The sequence below is a fragment of the Sander lucioperca genome, chromosome 20, assembly GCF_008315115.2.
Source record: "Sander lucioperca isolate FBNREF2018 chromosome 20, SLUC_FBN_1.2, whole genome shotgun sequence".
NCBI classification, from domain to species: Eukaryota; Metazoa; Chordata; class Actinopteri; order Perciformes; family Percidae; genus Sander; species Sander lucioperca.
The window spans coordinates 20,194,151-20,206,650 of NC_050192.1; the positions used below are offsets into that span (position 1 = coordinate 20,194,151).

General features: G+C 44.1%; 2 protein-coding genes across 3 annotated transcripts in view; both read right to left on the reverse strand.

Annotated features, from left to right (window-relative positions):
• cradd (CASP2 and RIPK1 domain containing adaptor with death domain) overlaps positions 1-475 on the reverse strand; it is a 5,847-nt gene extending 5,372 nt beyond the window's left edge. The window contains exon 1 of the mRNA XM_035995924.1: positions 32-475. Within this exon, the coding sequence (XP_035851817.1) occupies positions 32-347 (316 nt within the window). The 5' untranslated portion in view covers positions 348-475. The remainder of the gene's footprint in view (positions 1-31) is intronic.
• Positions 476-9,006: 8,531 nt separating this feature from the next.
• socs2 (suppressor of cytokine signaling 2) overlaps positions 9,007-12,500 on the reverse strand; it is a 7,168-nt gene continuing 3,674 nt past the window's right edge. The window contains exons 2-3 of one of the 2 annotated variants that reach the window (XM_031314538.2): positions 12,136-12,334; positions 9,007-10,636 (exon numbers count right to left, since the gene is read on the reverse strand). In XM_031314538.2, the coding sequence (XP_031170398.1) occupies positions 10,137-10,636; positions 12,136-12,268 (633 nt within the window). In that variant the 5' untranslated portion in view covers positions 12,269-12,334 and the 3' untranslated portion in view covers positions 9,007-10,136. Of the gene's footprint in view, positions 10,637-12,135; positions 12,338-12,500 lie in introns of both variants that reach the window. The other variant, XM_031314537.2, reaches the window with a different exon arrangement.

Below are 12,500 nucleotides of genomic sequence, written 5' to 3' on the forward strand. Positions count from 1 at the left end.
AAACTGATCACGTCCAGGGAACTTGTCTCACCTGTCGGTCCAGGTCCAGCTCCTGGTCCAGGTCCAGGTTCAGTCTGGAGCTCCAGCAGCAGCCGGTCTCGGACCCAGCTGAAGTCGTCCAGAGACCGCAGGAAGGCGGAGAAGGCGCGCGGGCCGCGGCTCGGCAGCAGCTCGAGCAGCTTCAGGCTCTTCTGCCGGTTGTTCGGCTGAGACTCGATGGCCTCGACGTGCGCGTCCGTGAGAACGTCCTCCTGGTACAGAAACGGAACGATGGTGTCACTGACCAGCAGCTGCCCGGACAGCTCCAGCCGGTGTGTCCGTAGCAGAGCTTTGTGAACCGGGTCCATGTGTCCGGTATTACGTCTGTAAAGCTCACTAGTTAACTCAAAATCAAATAATTACATTATTCATCATGAAAACTAGTCGTTTGGTCGCTACTAGCCACTACCCCGGACAACTTCAGTTAGCGTGGGCTCAATGTTATTGTGTCCGACTGGAAACACCTTAGCGGAACCAACGTTTTACTAACGCTAACCACTCAGTTTCCTATTAACGTTTTACATCTGGAAATCTTCTAATTTGTTTCAACCACTTTAATTTAGTGAATTACTAGAAACCACGCTTCAATTCGGCATAATGTACTACACCAGGTAACACTATTTTTTTTAAGAAAAACTCACCGTTTTGTCCCTACTACCTCTGTGCGGGTGAGCAGGAGCGAGCAAACAACGTGCTAAAACAAAAGGTTTTGTATTTAAAAAAGTGCGACTTGGTTGATCAAATATATTCCGAATTTACTACAATAATCTCAGCTTTCTGATAGGCTCATATTCTATTTTCTGTCAAGCGTTATTAGTTAACAGCAAAAGAGGAATCCTTAAACCAGGAGATTGTTCAATGAAGTTTGGCTGAATGGTCTCTATACAGCAACGGAACGTGTTGGGCCGGTCGGGCCAGGAGCAATTCAATCAACTTTATGAAACCTTCATTTTTTTTCAAACCTTCAGGGACTCATATTGACTTTGGCATACACTTAATACATCAAACAACAGTAATTACAAGTGTGTGTGTGTGTGTGTATACAGTCGTGGCCAAAAGTTTTGAGAATGACACAAATATTAGTTTTCACAAAGTTTGCTGCTAAACTACTAGTTGTTTCTGTGATGTACTGAAATATAATTACAAGCACTTTATACGTTTCAAAGGCTTTTATTGACAATTACATGACATTTATGCAAACAGTCAGTATTTGCAGTGTTGGCCCTTCTTTTTCAGGACCTCTGCAATTCGACTGGGCATGCTCTCAATCAACTTCTGGGCCAAATCCTGACTGATAGCAACCCATTCTTTCATAATCACTTCTTGGAGTTTGTCAGAATTAGTGGGTTTTTGTTTGTCCACCCGCCTCTTGAGGATTGACCACAAGTTCTCAATGGGATTAAGATCTGGGGAGTTTCCAGGCCATGGACCCAAAATTTCAACGTTTTGGTCCTCGAGCCACTTAGTTATCACTTTTGCCTTATGGCACGGTGCTCCATCGAGCTGGAAAATGCATTGTTCTTCACCAAACTGTTGTTGGATTGTTGGAAGAAGTTGCTGTTGGACGGTGTTTTGGTACCATTCTTTATTCATGGCTGTGTTTTTGGGCAAAATTGTAAGTGAGCCCACTCCCTTGGATGAGAAGCAACCCCACACATGAATGGTCTCAGGATGCTTTACTGTTGGCATGACACAGGACTGATGGTAGCGCTCACCTTTTCTTCTCCGGACAAGCCTTTTTCCAGATGCCCCAAACAATCGGAAACAGGCTTCATCGGAGAATATGACTTTGCCCCAGTCCTCAGCAGTCCATTCACCATACTTTCTGCACAAGATCAATCTGTCCCTGATGTTTTTTTTGGAGAGACGTGGCTTCTTTGCTGTCCTTCTTGACACCAGGCCATCTTCCAAAAGTTTTCGCCTCACTGTGCGTGCAGATGCGCTCACACCTGCCTGCTGCCATTCCTGAGCAAGCTCTGCACTGGTGGCACTCCGATCCCGCAGCTGAATCCTCTTTAGGAGACGATCCTGGCGCTTGCTGGACTTTCTTGGACGCCCTGAAGCCTTCTTAACAAGAATTGAACCTCTTTCCTTGAAGTTCTTGATAATCCTATAAATTGTTGATTTAGGTGCAATCTTAGTAGCCACAATATCCTTGCCTGTGAAGCCATTTTTATGCAACGCAATGATGGCTGCACGCGTTTCTTTGCAGGTCACCATGGTTAACAATGGAAGAACAATGATTTCAAGCATCACCCTCCTTTTAACATGTCAAGTCTGCCTTTCTAACCCAATCAGCCTGACATAATGATCTCCAGCCTTGTGCTCGTCAACATTCTCACCTGAGTTAACAAGACGATTACTGAAATGATCTCAGCAGGTCCTTTAATGACAGCAATGAAATGCAGTGGAATTTTCATGGCAAAGAAGGACTATGCAATTCATCTGATCACTGTTCATAACATTCTGGAGTATATGCAAATTGCTATTATAAAAACTTAAGCAGCAACTTTTCCAATTTCCAATATTTATGTAATTCTCAAAACTTTTGGCCACGACGATGTATATGCCGTATTCATCAGAAGACCCAGAAGGTGCCATTAAGGTTAATATTGTGTATTTTACCAGGAGTTTATAGTTAAAAACCAACAAGGAATCCTAAAAGTGACAGATTTACCAATGGGATCCGGCTCAATAGTTTCCAGCACAATTAAATATGAAATGAGAGCTGAATTATGACATTATTAGGGACTAATATTTAACTCGGCGTACATAAACACATCGAATAACTCACACTGACAGCCTCTTGCTTCCACGGTGAAGATAGAATGGTAAACAGTGTGATCCAATGTTAAAATGAAAGTTTTTATTAAATATATTTCGACTTGATAGGTCATATATATATATATATATATATATATATATATATATATATATATATATATATATATGCCGATATATGCCTTATCCGGCAGCATACCAATTTAGGTTCACAATTAGATTTTGGCCCACCTGGTTGTGTGCCAAACCAAAAACATGGGAAACTGTTTTTCAACTTGTGATAACGTGACACTCAAAGCAGAATTTGGCAAATTTGCTGACTTTGAGACTCAGAAATTCCCCCAGAAGCAGAGAGTTTACATATTCAGGCTGTGAAAGAGCTCATTGTGAGTCAGCTGGGTGCTAGCCTACTTAGAAAATGTAATCATTGTTTTGCTGGATTTGCTAAATTCGAGGATGGCTTTGGATCTTTTTCAGGCTTTATGTGGACCAGACTGTCAGAGAGAAGACTATATGAGACGTGCAATCATTGAGTCAAAGATATTTTACTTTTTCGATGAAATAAAAGCACGTCAATAAACTATGTCTGGCGCTTGGTGTGATTCTCTTTTTCCAGACTGGCCCTTAGTGAAATTGAGTTTGACATCCCTGCACTAGAATACCCGACATGTTCGTATAGGGGCTCATATTTCGTCATCTATCTTGTGTTTGTATGAACAGAGGAAAGAGAGAACCTAAAACTTTGGGAAAAGCAACAAAAAAGATTAAAAAAAAGCCTTAAAAATGTCAAAAAAGCACCCAAAACATTGAAAAAGTGACAAAAATGTCAAAAAAGTTACAAAAACGTAACAAAAAGTGAAAAGAACTTTGAAAAAAATGACCATAATGTTGGAAAAAAACCCCACAACTTTATCAAATAAAAAACTTAAAAAAGCGACTAAAACAGTGAAATAGGGACAACAAACGAGTTTTTTCATGGTTGACGGGGAGACGACACGAAGGTTAAGCATCTCTGAGTAAAATATATTCAACATAATCAGCAACACAAACAAACAAACAAACAAACAAACAAACAGAGACCATGATGGAGCACCATAGAAAACCTTTATTCATCTCATGGAGCTGACCATTACAGAGCAGACTATGCATGCTTTCAGAGTCTGGGCAGCTCCTTTTACAAAATATGTACCCAAAAAACAGTGTGACACAATCAATAAATATTTCTTAAAAATCAAACAGCCCAAAGCTGCAGGCTTCCCTCCGCAGCTGTGATATGTACAAAGATCTGCTCAGTGTGTGGGGTGTGTGTGTGTGACTGTGTGTGTCTGTGTGTGTGTGACTGTGTGTGTGTGTGTGTGTGTGACTGTGTGTGTCTGTGTGTGTGTGACTGTGTGTGTGTGTGTGTGTGTGTGTGTGTGTGTGTGTGTGTGTGTGTCTGTGTGTGTGTGTGTGTGTGACTGTGTGTGTGTGTGTGTGTGTGTGTGTGTGTGTGTGTGTCTGTCTGTGTGTGTGTGGTGTGTGTGGACTGTGTGTGTGTGTGTGTGTGTGACTGTGTGTGTGACTGTGTGTGTGTGTGTGACTGTGTGTGATGTCTGTGTGTGTGTGTGTGTGTCGTCTGTCTGTCTGTTGTGTGTGTGTGTGTGTGTGTGTGTGTGTGTGTGTGTGTGTGTGACTGTCTGTGTGTGTGTGTGTGTGTGTCTGTCTGTGTGTGTGTGACTGTGTGTGTGTTTGACTGTGTGTGACTGTCTGTGTGTGTGACTGTGTGTGTGTGTGTGTGACTGTGTGTGTGTGACTGTGTGTGTGTGTGTGTATGTGTGTGTCTGTCTGTGTGTGTGTGTGTGTGTGTGTGTGTGACTGTCTGTGTGTGTGTGTGTGTGTGTGTGTGACTGTGTGTGACTGTCTGTGACTGTGTGTGACTGTGAGTGACTGTGTGTGTGTGTGACTGCGTGTGACTGTCTGTGTGTGTGTGTGTGTGACTGTGTGTGTGTGTGTGTGTGTGTGTGTGTGTGTGTGTGACTGTGTGTGTGTGTGTGTGTGTGTGTGTGTCTGGGTCCATGTCTAGAGAATATGTAGCTCTGTATCACCGTGAAATGGTAGCTGAAGGAGGAAAACAAGTGACCTTTCTCTTCGATGATCAGCCCTGTGTACAAAAATAAAAGATACAAATTGGAACGTTATAATAATATTAACGGAAACGCCGTGTAGAGTCGGCACGCTGTGGGCAAACGTGTGCAACACAGCCCCACTTGCCTGTTAATAGCCTGTTTACACGTACGTGGTTATTGTAAAAAACGGAGATATTTCCCTTCATTTACACGCAAACGGAGAATTCTTGAGTCTTTCTAAAAACTCCGGCCAGAGTGGAGATTTGGGAAAACTTAGTTTGCACGTTTGCACGTAAACTGAGACAAACAGAGGTTTAGGCAGCCGAGGAAGTGAGGAAGAGAAGAGACAGGAAGTGATTGGTTGCGGTTGTTGCTATTTTGGGGATTCTGATTGGCTAACGTGGGCTTGAGCTTCTCGTTACACTGCCACCTACAGGTCTGGCGTGCTCTTGACGGCATATATACACGGGGACGTGTAAACGGACACTTTTCTGTAAACTGACAGCTGTGCACAATGTTATTTTTGAAAACAGAGAGGTTGAAATGTCCGTTTATGAAAATTGCCGGCCACGTGTAAATGTAGCCTTAATGACCACAACGTGGAAGATCCGTCATTTTAAAAGAGGCTCATGTTATATATTTTAGGTTTATAATTAACAATCAACGAGGAATCCTTAAAACGCCAGATTTTTGAATGGAGTATGGTTAAGTGGTCTCGTACATAAACATTTAAAGCTACATATTTGGGGGCATGTTCACAACCAGATGAGTCATCATATTTGGTTTCTGGATGTGTTTGGATTGAGGATTAAAGCTGCTAAAAAAATTATAAAAATTAAATAAAATATAATTAAATTAATAAAATTAATTAAAATGCAAACTTTACTATTCTCTCAGGCTTTTGGTTAATTACCATGCACGTGTGTGTCTAGGTCTGTGTGTGCGTGTGACTGTGTGTGTGATACTGTCTGTGGGTGTGTGTGTGTGTGAGAGAGACATTGTGTGGGTGTGGGTGTGTGTGTCTGTGGGTGTGTGTGTGTGTGTGTGTGTGTGAGAGACATTGTGTTCGTGTGTATGTAAGGTCACTTTTTCCCCTTTGTTTTGTAGACTGTCTTGTTGTGTTGATGCTTATATTCGATTCATATTTCTGTTGTTTATATATTTTGGCTTTGAGTTGACGTGTAATGAAAGTTGCTTCATGGATAGAATTGATCCTGAATTAAGTTCAAGACTTCCCATTATGTTGTCAGTTAAACTTGCCTTTACATGATTAGACCATAATAATCTGGAGATGTGTGACTGGGTTTGAACTGAACTTTGACGTGGCGGCACAGAGCGGGCCTTTGTTTTCCTGCGCTGTGATTGGCCCAGAGTCCCCGAGTACTCCATCCCAGCAGGGGGGACAAAGTCCAACACAAACCCAAACTCTGACTCGGCTGTGACGCAGAGCGTTGGGATGAAAACCAACACGGAGCCGTGTTTTTGTTTGCAGGAAACGCCGACCGGCCGCCTCGCTAACAGTTGGCCCCGAGTGAACTTTTCATGGCCGTCCGTCGGCCAATCAGAGGCCTCCGTTTCCTGCGTTGGAAGGTTTTGAACAACAAACTGGCTCCAGAGATATCAGGATGTTGACTCTGGCTCTGTTTACGTTAGTTTCGGTCAGGGTTTTTGGAGAGTAAACGTGTCTTTAAAGTCTAATAAATGACATATTTGTGATGCAAACATTATTATCTGTGTGTCTGTTTACTAAACTAATAGGGAGGGAAGCCCCGCCCCTTCCTGTGTCCACCATGAGACTTTATTTACAATAAATGTTTGAACTGAGCCATGAATGACACGCATGATGTCTGTCGCCTTTTGCTGGACAGTTTTGTCCCTTTGTTTGTGTGTGTGTGTGTGTCTCTGTGTGTGTGTCTGTGTCTGTGTGTGTGTGTGTGTGTGTGTGTGTGTGTCTGTGTGTGTGTCTCTGTGTGTGTGTCTGTGTGTGTGTGTGTGTGTGTGTGTGTGTGTCTGTGTGTGTGTCTCTGTGTGTGTGTCTGTGTCTGTGTGTGTGTGTGTGTGTGTGTGTGTGTCTGTGTGTGTGTCTCTGTGTGTGTGTGTGTGTGTGTCTGACTCTGTGTGTGTGTCTGTCTCTGTGTGTGTGTGTGTGTGTGTGTGTGTGTGTGTCTGTGTCTCTGTGTGTGTGTGTGTGTGTGTGTGTGTGTCTGTCTCTGTGTGTGTGTGTGTGTCTGTGTGTGTGTCTCTGTGTGTGTGTGTGTGTGTCTGACTCTGTGTGTGTGTGTCTGTGTGTCTGTCTCTCTGTGTGTGTGTCTCTCTGTGTGTGTGTGTGTCTGTCTCTGTGTGTGTGTGTGTGTGTGTGTGTCTGTGTGTGTGTGTGTGTCTGTCTCTGTGTGTGTGTGTGTGTCTGTCTCTGTGTGTGTGTGTGTGTCTGTTTGTGTGTGTGTCTGTGTCTCTCTGTCTGTGTGTGTCTGTCTCTGTGTGTGTGTGTGTGTGTGTGTGTGTGTGTGTGTGTCTCTCTGTCTGTGTGTGTGTGTTGCAAAGGTTTTGTCGCTTCTCTTTGAATGTATTTGTGAATAAATGGACACACATGATGTGTGTTAGTTTGAGATAATTTAGCAAGTGAAGGAAGTCTCAGTTTGGGAGGATTTGATCATTTTATATAATAAACAGAATATTTGGGGGTTTTGTTGACTTCTTGGTCACATGTGAAGACGTTAACGTCGGCTGGTAGTTGCAGCTGTATGAGAGCAGTTCTTTGAACACGTGTTCAGACGATACTAACTACTAAATGGATTCCAGCGTTTCCGACTAGAGGGATTTTCCTAGAACATAAAATTCCTAGAATCCTTTTTTTCTCGTGTTCCGACTGGACCAATTTGGGGATTATTAAGTCCCTCTGACCATAGTTCCTGTAACTCTTTCAGCTCCTACTTCAGGGCAGGCTCTTTTCTCTTTTCTCTTTTCAGCATCGGGGCCTAGGTCAACGACGGTCGGGTTTCCGGTACAGACAGACCAACGACGGGACAATTTTGACAACTTTCGCCATCTTATTCATCACTAAATTCACTTCTGACAACGTTTTAGGCGAGAAATGAACTGTTTAGATTTCGAATATATATATATTCTTGCGAAAACTGATGCCGAATTGACAATTTGCTTCAAAGTTTTCAGAGTTGAGAAGCTCCATGAAGTGAGGTGACAGCCAGCAGGCGCCTGCCCCGGCCGCTAGCTCATCGCTGGGCCAGTCACGCTCAGACACCTCGCTGTAAGCTGGAGGTCACACACACACACACACACACACACACACACACACACACACACACACACACGGGAGAGAGATACGTTTCTCTTCGGGAGACTTGTTTAAATTATGACTAATATTCTATATTTTATTCTATGTACATTAGATTTAGTATTTGTAGCAATTAGCAATTGGAAAAAAACAGGTTTTGGGGGAGAGTAGTTAGTAAATCTGTTTAGAAGTGGACTTTTCGTATAACTACGTTCCTGGAACTACTTGGTCGGAAAACGGCTTATAATAACAAAAGGTCAGTTCCTATGGCCACTTGGCCGGTGTGAATGGCGTTTGGTGTTTATATTGACGAGTCACTAACCTGGAGCACACACGTTGACCGTCTCTGCAGCAACGGTTGCATTTCTTACTAATGATGTTGATATTTTATCAGGCAGTCCTGGAGAGCCCGGTCAGGTACGGTCTTACAGCTTGGTTTGGCAACCTCTCTGTGCAGTTGGAAACTAAACTGTTACGATTGATTCATACTGCATGGAAGATCACTGGTGTTAAAGAGCACTTATCCATGTAAAGTATTAATGAACAGGCTTCTCTGAGACAAGCAAATAGAATTGTTAACGGCACGTCTCATGTTCTGCATGCAGAATATGAGCTGCTGCCATCCGGTAGGAGGGCTAGAGATCCTCGCTGCAGACTTAACCGTTTAAAAAACTCATTTATCCCAGTCTCTATTAAGCTCCTAAATAGCCACAAGTAAAAGGCAGAACGGACCTGCATGACGACGGAGATTTGTAATTCTTGTACTTGTGATCGCTTTTTTAAAATTTATTTTATTTATTTATTTTGAGCAATGTTTAACTAATGGCATGACACCATGTTGGGTTTTATACACCATCAGGACCATAGTACGCTCTGTTGTACAGTATCTGCTGTTTAATCTTGAATGCAAATGGAAAAAACTGTTTGGGGGAGAGTAGTTAGTAGAACTGTTTAGAAGTGGACTTTTCCTATAACTACGTTCCTGGAACTACTTGGTCGGAAAGCGGCTTTTACGAGTAAAACATTTTGAAAAGAGATCAGCACGGTTGAGTCCGTGCACGTGTGAGGTCGTTTCCGACGGGCAGCGATTGACGCGCATTGTAACTCATGTTCAATGAGCGGCGAACGGGCAGGAAGGAAGAGGGGGGGGGGCGATAAGCGGGCACAACCCGCGTGAAACGGTCGCGTTCGTCACAGACGCCGCCCGCGAGAGATTTATTGTCTTGAACGTTGACACTACGCGAGCGACGCACGGCGCCAATCAATGAACGAGTAGTGATGGAGCAGTGGATATGACCCATGCCTTTGGTGTGGGAGACCTGGGTTCGATTCCCACTGAGATACATCAACCAATGTGTCCTTGAGCAAGGCACTAGTTACTCCAGAGGCGTGTGACCTCTGATATATAGCAATTATAAGTCGCTTTGGATAAAAGTGTCCGCTAAATGACATGTAATGTAATGTAATGTAATGTAGCATGTCCAGACTCGGTTAAAGTACCGCAGAGCGAAGTGGCCGGGTTGGATCAGTGGGTAGAGCAGGCGCACATATACTGAGAGGTGTATGCATCGACGCAGAGGTGCAGGGTTAGAGTCCGACCTGTGATGATTTCCTGCATGTCTCTCCCCCCCCCTCTCTCTCTCTATCCTCTTTCTCACCTAGCTGTCCTGTTCAATAAAAGGTGGAAAAGCCCCAAAAATAATCTTAAAAGAAAAAAAAAGTACAGCAGAGCAGTACTGACGGGTCATACAAGTACTCAGGCTACATCTCCACCACTGCGTTTTGGCCTTGTACTTCAGCGGCACAAGTTCACGGCAACTTCAGGGACTTCAACCTCGACCGGACGTCCTGCGACCTGTCCGTCCGGCTGGTTATTGCTGCCGGTTCCTATCGGAGCAGTGCATGATGGGATTGAGTCCCTACACGTGGTAGGTGTAGTCTGTCAGGTAGTCCTTCAGCCTGTTGGGCAGCGGCAGCTCCTGCACGCGTCGCGTCTGCCGGTTGATGGCGATGCGACAGAGGTGCTGCAGCGCGGGCGTGGCCGTGTACACCGGCCTGGTGAGCAGCAGCTGCACCGTGCCGTTGGGCTGAGAGTTCGACGCCACGGCCACGGCCGCTGCTGCTGCCGCGGCGGCCGCTGCTGCTTTGTCGCTGGCGCGAGACAGCTGCACGTAGTGCTCCACCAGGTGCACCACGCTGGTGAACTGCTTCAGCTTGGGCTTCACCAGGACCACCGAGTCCAGCTTGAACTTGCCGTGTTTGTACTCGATCCGCAGGTTGGTGGGGCCCGCCGACGTCATGGCCGAGATGGTGAACAGGTAATCCCGCTGGGAGCTGTCCCGCACCAGGAAGGTCCCCTCCGAGGCGTCCTGCAGGATCTCTTTGGCTTCGTTGGCGGTCAGGCTGCCCCAGTACCAGCCTGAGGGCACAAACACACACAGCTACTGTCACCGCTGGAATGTAACTAAGTACATTTACTCCAGTACACTACATTAGTCTATCCTACTGTCTGCTTTATTCCCTTATAATGCCCATATTTAATGCTGCCTTTTTTTTAAACTTTATCCTTGCACATAGTTTTTATATTACTATGTCTTGCACTACCACCATGACACACACTCTCATAGAGCACCTTACTTACTGTCCATATTATTCTTGTGGATTTATTATTTTATCATCCTGTTTATGATGTATGTTAAGTAAGGTTAACTAACATTTTTTTCAACCTTTTCAAGTGTCTGATGGAACAACAATCTCTGAAACTGGTCCAGTATTAAACCAGAACCAAGCTGTAATGTAACCCTACAGGACTAATGTTCAGCAGCAGTTAGAGTCACTAAAAGTTCTGTTGTTGCTGCTGACAGACTCAGATTATTATTCTAAGTGTCTGACAACATTATGGGATGGATCCCTACAGAGATAGACCTTTTAGTTAAAGAGGAAGATCCTTTTAGTTTAACATGAAACAGCCCCGAAATCACCATCACCAAACCCACCAGACTCCATTTAATGTGTTGAGTCCTGTTTTGACGGACTGTAAATATAAATCACACACACACACACACACACACACACAGAGACACACACACACACACACACACACACACACAAGCAGCAGAATTAATTTTTAATTTATTTCTGGCAAAACTTGTTTTGCGTCTGTGTTTTCACATCATTCTGGACTGTTATTATCTCCATATCTGTGTCTAAAACGTTGTAAAAGCTGGAGCAGATGATACATAAATAACACACAGAAAGCTTGAAGACAAAACTAAAAGCTAAAGAAGTCAGACTACAATCATTAGATCTGAGGAAAGACTTTTAGTTTCATTCATTCGGATTACGTGCTGCACCCTGAACCTTAGAACGGAGGGAAACGGTGACAGGAGGAGAGACATCTTCCAGTTCAGTAACAGGCTGTTGACCCTCCTGCTGTCCTCGGGTCAAATTTGACCATTTACAAAAACTTTCTATATCAGAACTATGACAAAAGAATGTTGGAAAAAGTGACAAAACACTTATTTACTTTAATGCTGAAAAAAGTCACAAAAAACATAAAAAACATCACCAAAGGTGACAAAAATTTGTTTGAAAAAAGTCAAGAAATATATATATATATCTATCTTGATGCTGCACTTTCATATGGCTCTTTGTAGTACTATTTAAAGCTAATGTACTTGCACCTACTACTTGTTGTCTGGAGTTTGCACCTTCAGGGTTGAACGCACTTAATTGTAAGTCTCTTTGGATAAAAGCATCAGCTAAATGACATGTAATGTTATGTAGACGGTAAGACAACAAGACGGTTAAGTTCTATCTGCCTTCCAGAAAAAGGAACATTAACTAATTAAAGTGGTGTGGTGACATTCAGCACCATATATTCCCCGGCAGCGTGCAGGTCTCCAGCTGAGAGCGTACCTGTGTTCTTCAGGTCCTTCATGGCTACGGCGATGGTGCTCTCGTCTGATTCCACAGCGTTGGCGTTGGCTCGGCGGTCCCGGTCGCGGTCGCTCTCGAGGGTTTCTGTGGACTCGGAGGACTGGCAGGTCATTGGACAGATCCGACCGGCAGACCCTCTGGCGTGGGACGGGGTCTGCAGCAGCGCCTGCACCGGTTTCTACTGGAAATATACAGCAGAGCAGGGAAATGACAATCACATCCAGAGACAGACATGGAGAGATTATTACGATATAACGGCCTGAAAACAGTCAGTAGAAAAGTTCCTTATCCATCAACCGCAGGTTCGACTCCGACCTGAGGCCCTTTACTGCGTGTCATTCCCT